This window comes from Callionymus lyra, chromosome 1 (genome assembly GCF_982586985.1).
Source record: "Callionymus lyra chromosome 1, fCalLyr1.hap1.1, whole genome shotgun sequence".
NCBI classification, from domain to species: domain Eukaryota; kingdom Metazoa; phylum Chordata; class Actinopteri; order Syngnathiformes; family Callionymidae; genus Callionymus; species Callionymus lyra.
Window position 1 is genome coordinate 40,123,520 of NC_141818.1, and position 22,183 is coordinate 40,145,702.

General features: G+C 38.9%; 1 protein-coding gene across 1 annotated transcript in view; it reads left to right on the forward strand.

The window, feature by feature from the left end:
• The window catches only part of cntln (centlein, centrosomal protein), a 93,829-nt gene that overhangs the window by 17,481 nt on the left and 54,165 nt on the right, over window positions 1–22,183 (forward strand). Inside the window, exons 10-15 of the mRNA XM_087807385.1 lie at window positions 3,214–3,306; window positions 5,536–5,655; window positions 9,056–9,174; window positions 13,066–13,182; window positions 19,185–19,285; window positions 21,634–21,731. Coding sequence (XP_087663511.1) covers window positions 3,214–3,306; window positions 5,536–5,655; window positions 9,056–9,174; window positions 13,066–13,182; window positions 19,185–19,285; window positions 21,634–21,731 — 648 coding nt within the window. The remainder of the gene's footprint in view (window positions 1–3,213; window positions 3,307–5,535; window positions 5,656–9,055; window positions 9,175–13,065; window positions 13,183–19,184; window positions 19,286–21,633; window positions 21,732–22,183) is intronic.

Consider the following 22,183-nt stretch of genomic DNA (forward strand, 5'->3'; position numbering starts at 1 on the left):
GAAATGTTTGTACATTTTGATGTAGCCACTGGAGCTCAATTGTCTTCGTCTGCATTCAAACCAGCTTAAAAATAAAAACTAGTTTATTTTCTTCTGATCAATTCCTCATGTCGAGTCTACAATACAAGAGGAACGTTACAGACGAGCAGTACGGAGGTATTTGGATGTGTTTAAGTGTTCTTTTGGATGAGAACATGAATTGAAGACAACTGAACTCCAGTGACTACATTAAAATGAACAAACATTTTGTCTTTAGCTATAAAAGAAACTAATTATTCTGAAAATAATCCCAACCTTTAGTCGATTTGAGGGCGAGTAGAAAATGAGTAATTTTGGGTGAACTATCGTTTTAATGAATCATTAAATCCGTTTTGTCACTAGTCTCGATAAAGTTGATTAAATGTAAATAATTAATTATTGTCAGTACTCAACAGGTTGTTCAATATTCTAAATACATGCGCGTATATAAATGTCAAATTAATTCAACTGTAATTTAAGCGATTTCAATGCCTTACTTGCGCTCGCTTGTGTTTATCCACAAATGGTGTTGTCAACATAAATTTCTGTATTTCTGGAGCCGAGCCACGTCCAGGGCCACACTAATGACATGGAGTCCAGTGGTGTGTGTTTTACCAGCTCCACGGCTCTCATTAGACGGGGGATCCACCGTGTAGCGAAGCCCGCCTCATTAATGAAGCACGGCCATGTGATGGAAGCGCTCGCACACCCGGGTCAAACATGCCGCGTAGGAAGGACTGCACACAACAAAAAAACCCAGTAGTGTCCCACTAACTGTCCTGCTACGAAGTCTCTTTTCTGGACTCCGCCAGTTAAGCGCACACACTCATGCATATATGCACACACATATTCTTTGAAGAACCCACCACTTTGAATACAAAGTGGACCTGGCCTGGTGGGAGACGTGCTCCATCTCGCCCCTTAACACCGAAGCCTTCCAGATGACTTTTCTTCCTTCAAATCTTGTGTGTATTTGTAGATGCATAATGCCCTCTGTATCTGCTCGGCGTGTGTTTGGATTTTTTTTATTTATTTTGTTGTGTGTGTGTGTGGCAGAAGGCCTTCCTGATTATAGCTCCTCCATAATTAACAGTGATCAGATTTGTTTTGTGGCATAAATGGTGCATGTGTAGAACATTAGGCCTGGCAAGTCTCATTTCACATTCAGCTCAAGGGCTCGGCAGCAGACGGGTCACGAGCTTCGGGGAGCACAATCGCAAGCCTCTCTCCATATGGTGCTGCTACCGCATCCTCCACCAGCGAGGGCCGCCAGTGCCAGACAAGTTCCCCGAAGAACCTAATCGTGTTCAGTAATTACCAAGACTGGCTTTTTTTTTTTTCTTTCTCCTTCCTCCACCCCTCCCTTTTTTTATCTCCTCCTTGTTCATCCTTCTGCACCTGTTTACTCTCAGCGTCTCATTCCTGCACTCGCTCAAGTCTTTATGCTCTTAAATGACTAGTTATAGCTGGAAGACGAGGACAGGCCGGTTTAGCAGGCGATGCTGAAACCCACCGTCCGTCCTCCCTGACTGCATGGAAATTATAAATAATTGTAACAGATGTGCCAATATGGCCGGCCTCCAGTAAATGAGACCCCAGATAATTTGACCAACCCCTTTTTGACAGGCCAATTTAATAAAACATGAACAAAATATCCCGCACTAATAATTTATCATCCCCTCTCTTCCCCTTTGGTTAAAGTTGATTAGCCTGGCAGTTAACAAGGTCACACCCAGATGCCAGGTTCCCTGATAATACAATCGTCGGGGAGAGAAGAGGTGATGACATCCAGGACGCCTCTTCTTATCTGGTGTCTTCGAAGACGTCTCGTAGCCAGATGACATGAGAGTTGTTGAAGTGTTGTTGATGGCAGCAGGTGTAGCGGCTGTTTCTTTTTATATTTTTGGCTTTCACACTTTATTTTTACAAAAGAGAAGTGTCAGATTAGACGGGAGCAGGTATGTTGGTTGACAAGATTGGGAAGCAAAACATCAGGTGATCTCAGGCCATCACCCTGAATCTTGCACATGCACACTTGATATGTGTTTGAATGAGGAACTGTGAGCTTTCACTACAAACAATCTTTAAAAATGGTTTAATTTAAAAAAAAACGATTCCTAATGTTTAGGCTACAATAGCTTTTCCTTGATTTTCTGGAACTCCTGTTGTGTTCTCAGTGTTATCTTCACCTTTAAAGTATATACTTTATTGAATATTGTTTTGATTGTTTAAGCTCTTTGTGACCCTAGTCTGGAAAAGCTCTATATAAATACAAATTACTTACTCACTTATATATATACAGATGTTAAAGATGAGCAGTATGGAGGTATTTGGACGTTTTTAAGTGTCTTTTTCAAAGCTCCAGTCACAGACATTTTTTGTCTAGAAAGCAACAGATTACTCTGAAAATAATCCCAACCCTAAATCGACATGAGTGTGAGTAGAAAATAAGTAAAGTTTGGAACTGTCCCTCTAATACACAAATTGGAGTCGTAAATATCTTAAAAACTTTTAGAAGGACGACCAATGGAAGTTACCAGATTTTTTTTCTCATCCAATTACATTTCACAATTTGAAATATTCTTATCATTCTATTGACTAAAGAGTTTAAATTATTGTTGGTTGGTTTAGTTGCCTTTCGTTTAGAAAAGCTTTTATCGTCACCCACACACATTTCACTGACAAAAGTACTTGTTAACGTACTTACTTTCTTGGAAAACGATTCTTCTCAGTTTCGTTAGCGCTAGCGGGAAAGGGGAAGGGGTCAAACTATAGAAGCCCCTAAGGGCAAAAGTGAGCCATAGGCAAGAGGATTAAAAACTAGTTTAACTTTTAAAAATCACGGACAACAGAAGACAGTACTGTCAGAAGTGAAAGTGTGCTACTGTTAAATCATGTCCAAGCGTTTGTTTTTAATCATTTACCTTTAATTAAAAATCACCAGATTTTGGGTTCACTTATACTTGTTTCTGTTGTGGGCACTGTTTTGAAAGAAGTGGTTTGACGGTTGAATAATGTATGATTCTGGAAGCTAGGGATGTCGTTGACCTTGACTCAGAGGCCACACAAGGGATACCTGAAACACATTTGTTTTCAGGGTCACCTTGACCCTGATATAACACAAGTGCTAAATGAAATCTGATACCAATCCATACTTAAAGGCAAAATAAGTGTTTCTGTTTTGATCCCTTACAGGTCCCCTTTTTGGAACCAGAAGCTTCCGATCCTGACTCTGTGTTTAATTTAGAGGACTCCCGTAAAGCTCGGTCTTCCTTCAGAGCAAGCCAGGTAAGCAAGTCCCTTTGGATGATCCTAACAAATCCATTTTCACTTGGCAAATGTGCACAAAGCCGATGAACCTAATGGAAAAGAAAGAATTGTCGAGGAACCTTGTGATTCATTAGTCCCAGGCTTCTGCCAACCTTTGTCCCTATTACACCGGCGGTCAGGCAGACACCCACACACACCAACGCCCCTCCGACTGTGACCAGACCGGCGTGTGCTGCTGGTTTCACGCATGCCTTGGACTCAGACACTGGCTAATTTACCGCGTGAACAGGACATTACAACAGAGGATGGAAAAAAAAAAAAGCTTTTGATCTTCTCCGTGTTTCTTTTCTTAGTTTGGCAACATATGTTTCTCCTTGGCCTTGTTCACTCTCAAAACAAGATTAAAGCTATACTGTCGCTTCGTATTTAATCCGGATTGAAGATACAAACAACACTATCATCTGTCACGTACACCAGATCCCTCTCTCTCAATCAATTAATACATAATCTTAAAGTATTGTGAACTTTTGCCTTAAATAATCTGACTTAATTCATGATTTTTTAGTGTTGATCTGACTGTTGTTGTTCTTTGCGTTAAAGTATTGGTTCCTTTTTAAATGGATTGTTGGGGCCCTTCTCTGTAAAACAATATAAAGCATCTGTCTTGAACACATTGAATTGTCTAATAATGAATACGTTTTGTTTTATGTTGATTTTAAGAAATCAGTTAAAATTCCACACATTTTGATACAAACGCTAAGAAGACAACATCACAAATAAAGGTCAAACATTCGTAGTTTCTATAGCAGGTTGGCCTTAATTACAAACTGTATTGTTTAAGCAGAGATTTAAAAAGAAACAACATTTTGATTTATCAAAAAAATACTGTTTTTGTCAACTTGTTTAAATTTTAGATTGTCATGTTTAGTTTAAACTAAAGCGAAACTCCTACTCTCCTTACTCACTCACATGTTTCAAACATCATGACCATGTTTTGAACTTATTACTTTATAAAGTTCTCCCCGTCGAACAAGAGGTTACAAGAGTGTAGTCTATTATGACGTAATAATGGCTTCACTCCAGCTGTAAACACGCTTTTCTTTGTATATACAACGAGTCCCTTGGAGGTGGAGACTTCCAGGATTAATGACACGCAGTGACAGACCTCGATGCTTGATCAATGGTCAACAAGATTTAATCTCCAGAAAAACCAAGCGTTATCAGTGGGCGAGGCTTAAGATAATTTTCTAATGTAAACATTTCAATGAAAATAGAGTTTTGTACAAACAGACATATACTGATGAGTACAATGGAGTCCAACATCTATTTAAGAGACACTTAACACATCAGTTGCCTTTTAAAGTTGCATAAAAATAATCACGTTATGTTTCAAGCTATTAAAGCTCAAGGCCAAGACGGAGACGTGACTTGTGGTTTTAGAAATTTGATTTACAAAACTTTAATCTACAGTATATTAGTTTTGAAGAGAGAGTTGTTGGCTGTGGGCACCGAAACAAAATCTCACCTTCAATTATTCTTGCTTGTGACTCACACCCGATAAAGCATTTAGTCACCTTGCACATTTCATCTTGCCATCTGGTCAGACCGCCCTGGCACCACAGGGCACCTATCCTATCCGCCGCACTGTAATAACATATTGTTCTCGATGCTTTTACTCCAGCACTTCTTCATTCCTCCTCCAGCCACTGAGCTGCACCACCCTCCTAATCGGTTGTCCTATCAAGTGTAACCTGGAGGCCCCGAGTAGAGCAATTAGAGCGGCCTCCCTGCCCACCTCTTGTAATGAAGCCCAGCACATTCTGGAATCTAAGGCCCCTTTAGTCTCCCCTAATGGGACATCATTATTGTCAAAGAAACAATGTAAATGGAAATGAACATACTCATTAGCTAGTCACAGGGAGAAACCTTTGCGCTCTCAGCTTGCATCTTTGGCTTCCAAACAAACACACTTGTACACACATGAGCCTTCCTCTTTCAGCGTCTTCCCGGCTGCAGTCCAAGCCTTCCTAGTCTTCCTCCTCGACACACATTTGTTTTTTAGTGTGCATCAGAGGGAAATCTGTTTGTTTCGCTCCAGGTGAGAGGGGGATTAGGAGCAACATGGATAATTCACTTCTGGCTCTCAATCAGTATCTACAGATGTTAACTGTGGCATCTTTTTTTTTCTTCTGATGGATGGTTGGAGAATGTTCCCTGCGATCTCACGGCAGTTCTTCTCTTTCCCAGATGAAACCTGTCCACAGATCCAGATCCATGTCCCCCACCTGTAGCGTGGACTTCACTTGCAGAGAGAGGAAAGGAAGTGAACAGACAATCGAAGACCTTGACTGTCTGCTGCAGTTGAAGGTAACTAAAAGCTGGAAGGTTAATTCGAGTTCCATTAGAGACGCAAAGGCAATTTTTTTTTTACCCAATTACTTAAAAGTGGAAGAGAAAATTATATCAGCTTGTCATAGGAAATCATTTTGTTACGTATAGAATATGGTTATGTGAAAAGTTACATGTGCTTCTTTTGTGCCACAGTTGATGTGATATAAAATACATAAGTTCACTGATCCTTGTTTGGTGCTGTTATTTTCATTCATGATTATTTCATGGTAGTTATTTGTTTTATGGCTCTATTATTAAATGAGCTATTTCTTGATATTTTTTTTTTGTTTCTCATGAGTCGAACAAACAAAAATTGAGCCCCTTAACTTGGAGATGGATAACCTTGGCATGACCTTTTCTACTGAGAACTAGAGGTGGTTGGAAAATATCAACACAACTATGTATCGCAATTTTCTTTTTCATGATCATTTATGGATATTTAAAATAATAGTTCACCCAAACTTCACTCATTTTCTACTCTCCCTCATGTCCACTAATGGTTGGGGATTATTTTCAGGGTAACCTGTTCATTTTTAGAGTTATAGACAAAAATGTTTGTTTATTTAATGCAGTGCTCAAGTTTAATTTTCCTCCAAACACTTAAAAACATCCAAATACCTCTGTACTGCTCGTATTTAATGTGTAATTAATGTTCATCTTGTATTTTAGCCGGGCCAAGAATAATTGTCTCAAAGAAAAATTAAATAGGTCTATATTTAAAGACGTTTGAACAGTAGGAAGTGATATAAACAGGAAGTACTCCAGTGTAGACTGTAGACCTGTGCGTTCTGTCCTACATTAAAATGGACATCATTTTTGTCTTTAACTTTAAAAAGGAACAGATTATTCTGAAAATAATACCAACCCTTTGTCCAGATGAGGGTGAGTAGAAAATTAGTGACATTTAGGTTATTTAACCCTTTCGACAGCAGTGTATGGATTTAAAAAAATATATAATCTCTAGCTTTCGAATCCTATTCCCTCTTCATCATAGTTATTTTACAGTTTATTTTTCGTTAAAGTGTGTGTTAAATAGGGCCGAGTGATTGTGGAAAATGATCTAATTGAGATTTAATATGACATTTTATTTTTTCAGTGTCCCCCTTTCACGGGTTTCTTCTAATTCAATAAATAATTCACGTTAAAATAAATATACATTTATTTGTGATTGTTCAGCGATAAAGCCATTGTTAATATAAAGGCAACTTAAGCATACATTGACATCAAATGGAGATGGTTTATTCAGCTTTAAACAGTAGTTACTTCAATTACAGTTGGGAATTAACATAATTTAAAACTAACAATTTTAAAGTGGACACACGCTAGCAGCACACGTCACAATACGAATGTACCGATGTCCTAACAGGTGCTCAAATAACAGTAATCTGGACCCTTCATTCTGTGCTGCCATCATCGTATTAATCATGTTGTTTGTGTGTTATGAACTCAGAGTTATGTTTGCTCGTACTCCGCTTCCACAAGGTTGACTCACCGGCAGCACTTTAGCCGTACAGCTGCCATATACTGCTCCTCTTTATCAGCTTCTTTTGATTGTTTAAGTCTCTCGCTTGTTCTGCTCGGCGCCAAACGTCTCCACTGGGAAGTGACGTGAACGGAGGTCACTTTGACGAATTAAGTTCAATAGGTACCTTTGTGGTATGGTTGAATTTTGCCAGATGGCAGCCCTTACGTCCTCCACAGCTACGTGAATGAACATTGAAACCCTGCGAGATCTCTGCGCTGACTGAGGATGAGAGGATACAGTCGACTCCATCATCTTTTAAAGCAGAACTTGGACATGTTTTGTTTCAAAACACGTGAAATCCATAAGGACTCCATTAAGAGTCTTTCAGTCTGTAAATTCTGTAACACAGGAGTCAAGTACTCGGACATTACTACAAATATGTTGCAAAAATATATTGTGTCATCGCCCGTGTATCTTGATGCTTTTCATATTGCCAGATTCTTGCATAAGCAAGGGGAAGTTCCTCTTCAACATTTTAAAATATATATTTTTAAGCCAATTAATCTATTTGTCCGCGTCATAAATCCGTCATTTCAGAGAAAAGTGTGTTATTGTTATTGGACTCTTAATATTGCCTTTCACAAAGATGGAGGGCTATTGCTTTCTTTTTTCCCGAGCTTAAGAGTGAGCGTATGCAGAGGTCATCTTTGGACAAAACAAGAGGAACACATTAGGCGTCATTTTCTTGTCAGATCTGAAGTGTCTGAATTATATCACTGCCAAATTCTTTGTGAGGGAGAAATGCTCACTGGCACGCTCGACTGTGTAAGTTAATATGGCCGTTTATGCATTTACCACTTGACGAGCATTTAGCAAAGAAACAAACCGAGGGAAAGAAAAACCTTTCCGAGGATGAGCGATCCCAATTGTTTTATTCAATTATTGACCTTAGCTTTGGACACCAGAAACAACATTTCTTTTAATAGTGGTCATTTTATTTTTCCCCGAACACTTTCAAGTAAACAGCTGCTGTTGCTGTGTAATTATTTTTCAGCTTGAAAACTTCCACAGTTGCTGCCTGAGCGTGTATTGATCGGCGGGCAAGGGTCTGTGGCCTGATATCCAGAAGCTGCGCGAACCCGGGGGAAGCTGTCAAAGCAGCCTGGGAATCTATGATGTGGCTAATGCCCTGCCACTTCCTTCCTTCCATCCCTACTTTTATTTGTCTCACCCAGACCCCCCACAAACTTTGACATCAACCCGGTTAACACTGACCCGGTCTCACCCCGGTCGTTAAAGCGGGCCCGGAGAGGGAGGCGGGTTCTTGATGGGGAGCAAAGATGTTTTACAGATGTCCTTCTTGAATAATCCACACAAGAGAAAATCCATTCTTGTCACAATGGCAGTGAATGTTCTTTAGGTGTGTGTGTGTGTGCGTGTGTGTGCGCACCTTTCAAGCCGTCGTTCACTGTGTGTTTGTGTGCTCTGCCTCGTCTCTTTGTCCTTGTTAATAATAACAGGGCCGAGGGCTCACATTTCCCTCTCTGCAGGGCAGCCGTGTCATATCAGCAATAAACAAGCTTCTTCCCCTTTTGAAAGCCCCAACAACTCTCCAAGCCCTGGCTACTCATGCAGAAACCTGTCCTGTGCTCTTCCTTTCACTCACCCCTCTGCTTCAGTTACTCTCTTCTTTAACGTTTCCTTATTTGCTCTTTTTTTTCCCCCTTGTCTTTCTTCTGTTTTCCCACCTCCGTTTGTCCACATATCGCAGCGTCTTTTCCCTTATGGTCACTACAATGAGAATATTTGATCTATAAACTGTTTGTTTATTTTCATTTACATGTATGTCACCAACTTATTATGGGTTACTTTGTTGGTGTCCAATAAGTGACCTTTAATTTGTCTTTATAGACGAAGGAAAACGAAGAACTCAAGAGGGCTCACGACAGACGTGGAGAGCGAATGTCGCTCTTTAAAAATGACTTCAGGAGAGTTCAAGAGCAGCTTAAAGAGCTCCAGAAAACAACAAAGTAAGTAGACTTTCATTTAAATGTATTTGTGTCATATCTGTACTACACATTTCCTTCAGTATCGCCTTGTGTTTAATAGCTTTATTAAAACATATAAATAACTAGAACCAGTGCATTCCTTTGCCAAGGAGCACATGTATTTGAAAAAAGATATATATATATATATATATATATATTTATATATTGCATCTTTGTGAAAGGCAATATTAAGAGTCCAATAACAATAACACACTTTTCTCTGAAATGATGGATTTATGACGTGGACAAATAGATTAATTGGCTTAAAAATATATATTTTAAAATGTTGAAGAGGAACTTCCCCTTGCTTATGCAAGAATCTGGCAAAAAAGTATCAAGATACACGGGCGATGACGCAATATATTTTTGCAATATATTTGTAGTAATGTCCGAGTACTTGACTCCGGTGTTACAGAATTTACAGACTGAAAGACTATCGACAAAAAAAGTTCTGAGGTTCAAAAACTATGTACAGGCTTTAATGGAAATCCCAGGAAGAACCTGGGCAATGACGGTATAAACAAAGAATCCGATAGTTTTCTTGGTTTTGCTGGAGCACCTGGTCACAAGGACTTACAAATGGCATCCTTTAAAATCAATCCAAATTAATTTAATCCTTCAGATAAATGGTTAATAGATTAATGCGGGAGTGTAAAAAGCTCCAGTCCAGTGAGTGTCCACTTGAAGCTGGCTGACAACAGGCTGTCTATGTTCAAAGTGCCAGGAAAATCGTACATTTAAATGATTATTATGATTATTAAAAAAAAAACATTTCCAGCCTGACACAGACATGCGAGCACGCATTAGCAGCCTCAACTAAATGGGTGTGGCTTCAACGCCCAATCCTTGCAGGGTTAGATTGGGAGATGGCTGAAGCTTCAAACCTATGATACAGATAAATACGCGTGACCTTTCCGACGCTACTTCCATATTTTCTGCAGTCTGTGCGTCTTGTCTGAGGTAATTAATTACATCTGAGCTTACTAATTCTGTATTTTCACCTCTTTTGCCAAACATTCTTTTGTTTTTTTTGTTTTTTCCTCTGCTTGTTTTTTTTTTAATTGTCTGCTCCCCTCGATGAGACTGCAGCATGATGCGAGTACAAATACATATGGCTGGTGGCTGCACGGGAGTGTTGACCTCGTCAGCTGTTTTCTCACCGGGTTAATTAAAGAAAACACTGGTGCAATGTGAGCCCGTGTGAAAGTGGAGAAAGCGAGGGAGCGCGATCGGCGCCGGGCTCGACTCGGCTCATGTCAGCTCAGCGTGGCTCAACAGCATGTGTCTGAGGCAGTGGGAACACGGACCATGTTAGCAAGAGGGTACTCTAAGGGAGTCAACATGTAATGTGTGCCCGATTTTTAGCAATCCGCCACAAAATACTTTGCCGTTGGTGTCGAGAAATACCTCTTAATCAGCCCTTCTAAATTGCTTCATTATCAATTACCATTTTTATAGCAGACGGAGTGAGTTGATGCTTATAAGTGCCTTCAGAGATTGATTAAAATGGTTTTTTGCCCCTAAATGCTAGACCCCTCACAGTACAAGGCAGTGATGTGGCACTGGCAGTCACTTAGCATCGAGCCCCACCTGCAACCAGGCAAAGACAGTAAAATGACTAAATGTTCACATTAGTGCTCGGAGATCTCGGCCCTAACAAGTCTGTTGGGGAAAGGCTCGAGTCTCATTGCATTTCTTGTCTGATATCCCCCTGTAGTTCCCATGCTGTGCTGTTGCCTTTTTAGGGAAGATCCTGGGGATGCAACGCTAAAATGAAAACGTGTATGGATTTTCTCTCTCTCCGGTATTATGCAGAGCGTTTCATAGCGAAACAATCTGGTAATTGATAGACTGATCTTCAGCTTCTTCTCTTCCTGTGTAAGATCTTTGTTAGTCAAACCCGCCCAGCTTCCTTGTAAAAGGCGTGAAGAAGAAGAAGGTTAAAATCGCCAGCATGAATTTGCATTAAGGCGGGGAAAAGTTTTTTAATCTTACTGTGGATGATGGGGTAAGCAAATAAAATTAAAGGTTATTAAAGCATCTGTACTCTGATCAAAGTTGCGCCCATAAACAGATTCCCTCTGAATCAGAGCAATTAGCCGGAGCCGAGTGGAAAAGTTCTCCGCGTTTCCTCCTGCTTAATAATGGAAACAAGGATTCCAGCGGGAAAGGAGCACTGGGGCGCTAAGATGGCTCTCTTATGGCCTAATGTTCAATAGCCTTTAGGCCAACTGTAAACAAATGATAGTATATGAAGCTTTTCTCTGGCTTCATATAGCTTACTAAAATACATTAAATGTAAATGATATAGTACATAAAAAACACGCACATAGGAGAAATAGAAATAACGCTGTGAGTACAGTTCTTGAATTAATACACGCTTTAAAAAGGGCCTTTGTGCTTTTTAGAGTAAAACATAATGTATAAATTCATGTGACAAGAGTCTCTTTAAAGACGCGTTAGACTTTCAATATATTCAACAAATACCACAAGGATACACTTAAATATATACTGCCAAACATCCACGTTGTTGGATTGTTTAATAAAAAACAGCATTTTTTGTTGGAGTTTTTGGGTTTAACTACCTGTCCTTTATGAAGAGAAACTTACATGGGTTTCATCGATGGGACTCGAACCCATTACCTTTTGTTTAATAAGTATCATGAATGTACACAGTAAAGCAAGTATATCATACTTGATCAGACAGGGGGGAAATATTTTAGAAGTCTAGGAAGTATAAATTAATAATATGATTAACTGTGTGTTTCAACCAAACAACAACCCTTTAAATTTAAGTTCACAATTATGGGAAGTAGCTGTGAGTATTGGCAAGACTCTTGTGATGCGTATCACGATACAGGGCCAACGATACATAACGATGTATCGCCATACTGTAGGTACAAGGATTTTTTTCGTAGTATGGCTCAACTACTTTCCTCTAGTGTTGCATAATTTACAGACCACATGATGTTACTGCTTTCATTTGTTTAGAAAACGAAAATATGTCCAAACATAAACTTTAAAAGCTGCTGGAGTCGACTGTATCCTCTCGTCCTCAGTCATCGCGGGTATCTCGCAGGATTTTAAAGTTCTCATAGCTTTTGAGTACATAATTACTTCTGCCATCTAGAGACTAGAACTTTGATTTTGACACAAAAGTCAACATGGCGTAAATATATATATATTATATATATATATATACAGTATATATATAATATATTTAAACAATTTCAATCAATAAAGTTTTACCTTACCTTATATACAGTATGTTCTTTGGAAATTTAAATCAATATTGAAGATTTCTTTTTTAATCACACACTTAATTTAACTATAAGTTACAACTACTGGAAAACATAAAAATTCGAATGGCAAGAAAATAAAATCATAACAGTGCTGTCGAATACCTATACAGTATCATGGAAAAGAATATCGCAACATATCGCAATATTTATAAATTTCTAATATCCGATAAAGAAAATGGGTTCATAAATTTTGTGAAGTTTGCATGATTAATAGCGCTGTTCAGGACGCTGTCATTAACAATTCATAAGTGAGCTGTGTTATTTACATTTGCCGTACCATTATTCACAGAGGATTGCAACATGGTCACCGCCTTGGGCTTTAGGAGCACATGCATGTGTGCATGAGGCAACAGTGTCAAAGTAAAGGCTGCTCATTTGAATAGTAATGGGGCCTGGATAACAAGATAGTACTTGAGACTTCAGCTCCTATGACTTGACTTAAGGCACCTAGATAATGTCTAGTGACACTCATTTGAACATGCTTTCCTTTTTTTTTGCATGTTTTTTTTTTTTTTGACGTGTGAAGGCTCTGAGATTTCTTTATTTTTTTCTCCCCCTGTATTGTTTTCAGGACGGGTGGTAAAATGAAGCCGGCACAACCGTGGCAGCTGAGACAAGAGGACAGTGATTCTGTGTGGAATGAACTGACTTACCTAAGAGATCTCAACCGCAAGCTCATCCTGGAAAAGTAAGACAAATATTTATCAACCTAAAATAATCTTTATTTAATCTTTAATATTTACCAGTTTTTGTTTAAAAGCTTGATAATGTACATGTTCTTATTATTTATATTTACAGGGAAAGTATTTGGAAATCATCATTCAAACACCATGTACTTAAAATGTAATTTTCTCAGAAAACAGGCACTCTGCTTTATAATCAGCTGCGTCTTATGTATTATCTAGTTGTATTTACTAACATGATTTCATGTGGTACATGAGAAATCTTTCAAGATCTCTTACAAAGCATTATAAAGGTGTTGTATTCAATGAAGTAGCACTGTATTTAGCCATTGTGTTATATCTGGGTCTGTGGCCTGAGAACAAATGTGTTTCCGGTATCCCTTGTGTTGTCTCTGGGTCAAAGGGAACGACCACCACTGCAAGTATTTTTTAACCTTGACCTGGGGACAATACAAGGGATAACTCAAACACATCTATTTTGGCCTCTTATGGACAACATAAGGGATATTGAGCCTCTTTTTGTATGAAAATACACCTGTTCATTGATATTGCAACAGTCCGAAAAATATGCTTTTGATTGTTTGTGAAAGATTTGATCTTTTTATTTCTCAGTACGAGTAAAAACACCTCTGAACAAGATGATCTATATTTATTTACCAATCAAATAAAGGGCCACCGAGAAAATCCTACGGGCTGCAGGTTTGAGACAATAATGAGCCATAATGCCAATCACTGCTAAAGGTATACGTGAAACTATTGTTTCGTTAGATCTGACGAAAGGTTTTTTTGCGAGCGAACCACGGCACCAACCTTTCCACGGCTTCACACAAAGAGTGGCCTAAAGCCAAGGTTTTTGTCTCCCCAACTTCCATAACCTTCACCTTTCTGAACTTTTTCCCCCCCTCCTATCTTGTGTCTTTGTACTCGTGTTTTCCCCTCTCGCTCCTTGTCCTCCCGGTTGCCTTTGTACTCCCCCCACCCCCGCCCCACCCTCCTCCCCGCGATCATGCTGTAGGTTGACTCTTGAATTCTGGTCCTTGCCCACTGCCCCCTCCGACGTTCACCCCTGCCCTGTCCTCCTAATCCCAGTTGAGCTCATTACGATATAGCTTGACTGCATCTCTCCGAGCCCGAGCTGTCCGAGCTAATTACAAGCTAGCCGCCCTCATACCGCCAATGCTGCCTGTTAAGGGATGTCCGTTCGCCTACCAGTCTGCCTGCCCGTCGTGCCCGGCCACAGATGATGCTGGGAGGAGCGTTGAAGGGGGCTCGGGGAGTGTTGTGTGGGGGCACAAGCAGACTAATGCGAGCGCGTATGGCTCGTCGAACTGACCTGCGAGGGGATAGGAATGGAACACTGGCGAGCCTTCCTCCGGGCGGTGCAAGCCTCTCTGTCCCGTGGGCTTTAGGGGTTGATCCTCTTCATGTGCACCTGACAACCCCCCCTCCCCCCTCGCTTTTAGGACTGGGTTCAACCCCATGTTCCCTCTTTGCTCCTGGTGATGAGTGCAGATTAAACTTGTCTGAGGCCTTTAAAGGTCTCATTTGATTTAAAAAAAAAAAAAAAGAGATGGCGTAAGAGTAGCCACGGCATGTAAGTAAGTAATTTTTATTTATATAGCGCTTTTCCAGACCAGGGTCACAAAGCGCTTAAACAATCAAAACAATATTCAATAAAGTATATACTTTAAAGGGCAAGTTAAACTGATAACACAACAGGAGTTCCAGAAAATCAAGGAAAAGCCTGAACAAATAAAAACGTCTTAAGATGTTTCTTGAAGGAGTCAGTAGATCATCAAACACAGAGGGAGAGGAAGATCGTTCCAAAGCTTAGGAGCAACAGTCTGGAAGGATTTCTCTCCTCTGGTCCTGAACCGTGTGCGTGTAACCATCAGTAGATTCTGATCCACAGACCTCAGAGCCCGAGCTGGGATGTAAGGCTGGATCAGATCACTGTAATGTAAGGAGGAGTCTGACCATGAATAGATCTGAAAGTAAGAACCAGAATTTAAAAGTTGATCCTGAAAGAAACTGGAAGCCAGTGAAGAGTTTTAAGGATCGGAGAAATGTGAGTTCTTCTACTAGAGCGGCTCAGAATTCTCGCTGCAGAGTTCTGAATCAACTGCAGCTCCTTCTTGTTAAGGCATGCGAACACGAGCCGCTCTCTAAAACATCCCAACAAATGTTTGGATAAAGAAGTATCTCCTTAAACCATCCTTAAAAATATGTCGAGCAGCTCCATCGTCTCGTGTTCACCATGATCTGTGGATGAAGGTTATGTCTGTACTTATTAACTAACGACAAATTAAGTCATAGCAGTGGAACAATTCAGGCACATATTGAGACGTTTCACGATGCTTTAGTGCCCGCGATTCTCGCCCGACTCTCAGTGTGATCCTCCCCATTTGTTTCCGTTCTTCCCTCGCTCGCCGTCAGGAGACGGTGCACAGATGCGCCCCATCACCTTTCCAAAAAGTCTTGCTTGTAAAACATTGCCTTGTTGCCCAAATGAACACTTGGCGCAACGGTTATTGCTCGAATAACTCCTGGAAATGGTCCCTACAGTGTTAAAAGAACATTATCACACACACACACACACACACACACACACACCAGCCTCTTCACCTTCCATGTCTTCTTTCAGCAGGAACAGGGTCACTTAACCTGTCTGTTTGCAGCTCATATGCTTTCCGGTGTGATTCTCCTATTCTTTTGAGCACGTTCAAATGGATGAGTTAAAAGTACTTTTAGGTCATTTTCATGGTGAAATGTGTTTCTCGGATTCTGGTTTTAAAGATAAATGTGTGTTAAAATATGTTAACTCTTGATGGAGGCATAGCAATGACTGGCTGATCAATTATTGGCTGGTTTTTGTGTAGGTCAGGGACCTTGAACTTGCGACTTCATTAAATGCTGATATCTACTTTTTTTAATCATTGCGGACTGAGCAAGAGCTAAAGATCACATTTAATGTTATCATTTCTAAAGCTTTGATTATAGAGTGGGAGTGGAACAGATGCAATGGATATTTTCACACAAATACACAGTTAAGACGCACAAATGGCCACAAAACACTAAAGGTAAACACTAAATCAAATAAGTCAAATTGGGATCAAAGGCGTAGAAATGACAGCAATTTCTGACAATCCTCTCTATTATTTACAAAAAAGTAGATACATATGTGATTCTGGGGCCAATGGAGTTCAATAAAGTTTCTTGTTTAAAGAAGTATTCCTGCATCAAAATGTAAAAACTCAAAACATAAGATATAACTGGTCTTGGTGTGCATTATGATTTAAGAAAAAAAAAAAAAAATTGTACATTTTGTATTTAGTATAGTATAAGTTTGTTTCTACACCTATGACAACTGGAACAAATTCTGTAGGAGGAATATACTTAATGTCGCATATATATATATATATATATATATATATATATATATATTCCTTGATTTTCTGGAACTCCTGTTGTGTTTTATCAGTTTTATCTTGATCTTTAAAGTATATATTTTATTGAATATTGTTTTGATTGTTTAAGCGCTTTGTGACCCTGGTCTGGAAAAGCGCTATACAAATAAAAATTACTTACTTACTTACTATTAATATTTTTATTTATTTACGTTTTGTTAATTTAAAAGTATGGCTTTGTTCCTGTATCATCAATAGATATTTTTTAAACAGGACAGTACAAGATCAAGATTTTCGGATAATTAATTTTGAAATTACAATTTTCGTTTATTGAACTTCGACATGTGGTATGACATTCTATGAAGGGCTATAAAATCCACAGTGGGATCATTTTATCCCCCTCATTATGAGTCTATCTCCATTTTCCGTCCGTGCTTATTAATTGTTGCTTTAAAAAAAAAAAGGCTGGCGTTACTTAGGCTCCTTTAAACAGAATAAACACAGGCAGTCCTCCCTTAGTCTTAGGACTCTATGCTGAACACAAGACGACATCAAAGCATAAATTAAACAGCGATTACCAGGGAAAGAGCCTTTGAGATCATTTGCGCTGCAGCACTAAATAAACACAGAAAGTGACCATTACAGACTTGAAACGTCCAATAAGCGACATTGAATCTAATTATGTTTAATAAAGTTTCAGCTTTTTTTTTTTCGCGTCTTTTCGTTTCATCTTGATTTTGCTAAAAGGTATTATAAGTAATGAGCATCTTTTTTTGCCCCCTGGACCAGGGCTTAGTCGGAGGAGGGACATGTTTGCTAACACAAACACAATGTTTTATGCATGTCTTTTTACAACTAAGGGTTTTCTCCTTCATTAATTATTTGGTAAATGAATAACTGCTTTACACCAGGAACTTGTATCGCAAGCTTCAGAGCACCAAGAATCTATAGTGTGGTTTCAATATGTTATTGCCATTTATTTTTAAAATAAGAAATGCCAACTTTAGTTTTCAAAAGCAAATCAAACGCTTAATGTATCTTGTTTGATTTTGAATCTAAATATCATATTATAACGATATCACAAAAAATACGTGCCCATCAAGAGTACGTGGCAATTGTATTTTTCTTTTACGTGCAGTAATGATACATATGTGCAGACTTTCTGTTTAAATGCATTTATATAGACCAGGGTTGTCTTTTTTTAAGATGAGCTGAAAACAAGCAAGAACAAGAGTTGTCTCATACAGAATTTCAATCTAAATCTTTATTTAATTCAACCAAAAATCGGGAACTTCAACGAAATAAAATGTTTTCAGTTTTCAGTTCATTTTATTATTTGTTTTCTTTTTCATTTGACTCATGTCATAAAGAAGTTGTGTGATATTGCATCATCCACTTTTGAGCTTTTAAGGTTTGACGAGTATTCGACTCCATTAACCTGACAGCAGACGGGTTACATTTTGATGAAATTGACGTTAAAGAATATTTAATGGCTGCCAAACGTCCCTCCCGACGTGTGACTTTGTCTGCCGGTAAACACCGTCTGTAATCGAATCTCTAGGAAACGTGTCCGTCATAGTTGACCGTTTTGCATATGAATGCTGTTTTAGCATCAATATTATCGGCATTCAAAGATGAATAAAGGAGAAACATGAGCTTCCGCATACTTCATGTTTCATCTCCCTCGCACCCATTACCGAAGCCCCGGACACACAAAAGCAGAGCTGGTGCCTCATCGACTTGGAAATCTATAGAGGAGCGACACATATCCATCTGCTCCCGGGCCGGGCCTCCCGGGGGAGCGTCATTTGTGTACTTATTTGAGCTGTGGTCGGCTCTCCAGGAGAGATCTCGCACCGACTCCTCTGCACTTGCGAGGCTAAACGGCTAATTACTTTCTCTCTCGGCCGCGGCAATAACTTTCCTTCGGGTCATTTTCTTGGAGTGTGTTTGGAAAACCACTTCTCTTGTTTGACACAGCAGAATACAATTGGTGGGAATGTGTTCCTTAATTGCATTAATGCTGGCGATAGTTCACAATAATGGCAAGAGGTTTGTCACAGATGGTGTGGCGGGGGGGCTTGCAGTCATTCTGGAAAGCGTGGCTGTAACGGGGGTTGGCTCGGGAACGATGACGGTACAGGATCGGGAGCTTGTTTCCGCATGTTTCACCTTGACTCTGCAGAGCAGAGGGGAGGGAAATGAGGTGCGTTTTTTTTTTTCAGGTGTGCCGGTCCCGGCGGACCCCCGTGTGCATCCTCGGTAGACTCCCATTGATGTCCTAATAATAACTTGAAAGTGTAAAGTCTTCAGCGTGGCTCCATATAATTAGCCTTTAGCAGGAATCAAGCTAATTGCGGAGTGGTAATTGGGCACACATTGGAGTCTGTTTGACTGTTATACACAACACACACCCAGGGTTGGGTTTTCATCCTGCTTGTCACTTTGATTTTTCAGATGAATTAAGAAGCGTTACTTTTATTATCCCTTTTTTTTTTTTTTAATAAGGTGAACCCATTAGTCAGGGGTGTTTGGAATAGTCAGGTGTGTTGTTGAATATCCTGTTTTAATATCAATAAAACCATTTTTTTTTCCACCAGGGTGAGTTTGGAAGAGGAAGTGGACGTGTTACGTGTTCAGTCGGCAATGGATCGCGCTACTGTCAAAGAGCTCCACATGGTTCTCTCGGATGAATACAAAGGTTAGATTTACCTTCTGAATTCATGCTTTCCAATTTGTATATGGTTAACAACTTGTTTTCTGGTGTTTTCAAAATGGCTCCGCGAATGTTGAAACCTTTTAAATTATTTATTTATTGTTGTGGCGGGCTGTTAATCATTATATGATTTAAAAAATATATAATTGAATTCATTCATTTTTATTTAAATGGATGAATTTGTTTTTATAGAATAATTTAATTCAATAATGTGTATCTTTGAATGTTGCGTTTGTTTTTATATATAAAAAACTAGAACAAATTAAAAATTTAGAGAACGTAACCATTATATTTAACACAGAGAGTTTGATATTCTTATTTCAATGATTCTAAAATAAACATCATTTCATTTGTAGTCTTATAAATTCAATATATCGTGAATATACCTTTGCAAATAATAATGTCGAAGATATATATTGTATTGAAAGTGTTAATAGTTCTGCTATTGTCCTTTTCTTGGTAAAAAATAAAGTGTAGAATTATATCATCAGAAATCCGAATCAGAAACCTTTATTTGTCCCGCAAGGGGAAATTCGGTTCAACAACAGCAAGAGCAAAATACCAAAAAATAAAACACCCAGAAATAAAATAGTAAAAAGAAAAAAAGATCTAAATAGAATAGAAAATAAATCTGCACTATATTATATATACACAATCATATTTACAAAAATAACAAGAAAGGTGCAGTTAAATAATTATCTTGGTGTGTTCTTGTTGTGGAGTCTGATGGCAGCAGGGAGGAAGGACCTGTGGTACCTCTCCCTCACACACCTGGGATGGAGCATCCTATCACTGATATCAACAATGACTAAGAAAAACGTTTCACAATTGGACAGTTTTGATCTATTAAATACATTTTGACTCATTATTAAGAGCTCATGTGATGAATTTAGCCCGAAAAAAAGCATTGTTTTCTTCGAGTGATGCGTTTAAACCAAAAAATGAGCAGCAGCGTCTGACTTTACCTTCACCGCTGATGGCGGGAGCTAAGCTGCGCCTTTAACTTTGACCCATTTGCGTGGGCCTGCAGAATGAACGAGACAAGCCTCATTGGATTGCAGCAGACAACTCAATTAAGACTTGATCAACACCTCTCACATTGATTGGGAGATCAAGCCGTGTTCATCTTGTCAGCGTCTCGCCTTACCAACGTTAAAAAAGCAGATGTCTCCAATTCAATCTGCAACCTTTGTCAGCGACCGCCACGCTCGCCTTAATTAACAAGTTCAATAATGAATGTTTCCTTCGAAATTTCTTCAAATTGGTTTCTGTCCTCTAGGGAGTGGAGCTGGTGGGGTTAAAGGACGACATACTAATTCTGCCAATGGACATGTGTTTTCATTTTTTTGTATCTTGTTTACCCCTGTAAGCCTTTATATACGGATTATCTTGTCTCTTATTTTTTCACAACAATTACTGCAGCATTGTTTCAATTTCATTTTTTTTACCCAACATTATATAGGATTTTTCAACAAGATATTGCAAACCCGGCAAAAAGTTATCTTAATTCTATTTGTTAATATGCTAATAGACCCATGAATACGTGTTCCAGTCCAACAAAAATAAATCTTTGTTTTCTATTCTTAATTTGTTTATTTGGTCATTTATATAAATAGCCTTGTTTTAAATCGTCACCACCGTCGGTGGTTCATTAAAATATTTCCTCATGACTTTTCTTTGACTAGTTATGACGTGTCTTGCCGCGACTTTCTACTCAGTATTCCTCTTTTGCAAAGTGCAAAAATAAAATATCCATTCCTGTTAAATGTTGGACAAATCTATTGTCATGTTATAGCATTTACTTCAAATAAATAATAGAAGTTAAATTGATTTGAGAATCGATTGAGTGTTCACATCTGAATGTCTGTGTGTCAAACCTTCGAGCACATGGTTATGAAAACAAAATTATATATTTGCCAAGGTCACTGGTGATGTTTTCAGAGCAAAGCTGTGTGTTATTCTGTAGCGATAAGTTGTCCGTTGGGAGAACACCGTGGACTACAAAGCAGTGCAGCCTGGGGCTGTGTTCCACATGGGGTTCAAGTGGTTTCTCTTGGTTTGTTTAACTTCCCCGGAGAAAAGTTTCTCTTTTGGCTGGAGATTTTCAGCATCGTGTTGCCATTTCCCTTTTTATATTCTGAACCACAAACATGTGACCAGGAAATATTTATGAAACGGGAGAGTTTTTCTTTCTGTCATAATAGCTTTCTGGACATATGCAGTTCTCTTAATTTTAAGTGAAATAATCGTCAAGTACAGCTATTTTTGTCACTCCTCCAGCCTCTTTACTTTTATACACAATGTCAAATAACATATTTTCTTCATCACTGCAGAATTGCTTCAAAAAGTGGGGACGAATCAGGAGGTCAAGTGCACCTCTTCGGACCGTCCTTCGGTTTCTTCTAATGAAGTGAAAGCGTCAATAAGGAAGGTAAATTCAAAAAACCTTTCCTTGCATTTAGGTGTTAATGGAAGATTTTTATTCCCTCCATGTTACGGCTGCAAATTACTCTGTTACTTAAGGTTGTAATTGCGACTTTTATAACTCATAAAATTGTTAAATGATTTAATATTTTAGATTCACCTGTACTGTTGTGCTCCGTAATGATTTATGTTGAACAATGTTTACTTCAAGGTGGAAACCAAATCAAATCAAGCTTGGTACCTGATGCATTCTGTTTGTTTTCCCACTTTTATTGTAACATGTTGAATTGTAAAATAAAAGGTGCACTTGACCTCCTGATTTAAAAAAAAAAGGTCTTAAGATTCAAAATTGCTTGAGGCTTCCTAGTCTTCAGGTCCTGTGGAGCTTGTATGTTCTCCCCGTGTTGCGTGGGTTTACTCCCGGCTCTCCTGTTTCCTCCCACAGTCCAAAGTTTAGTA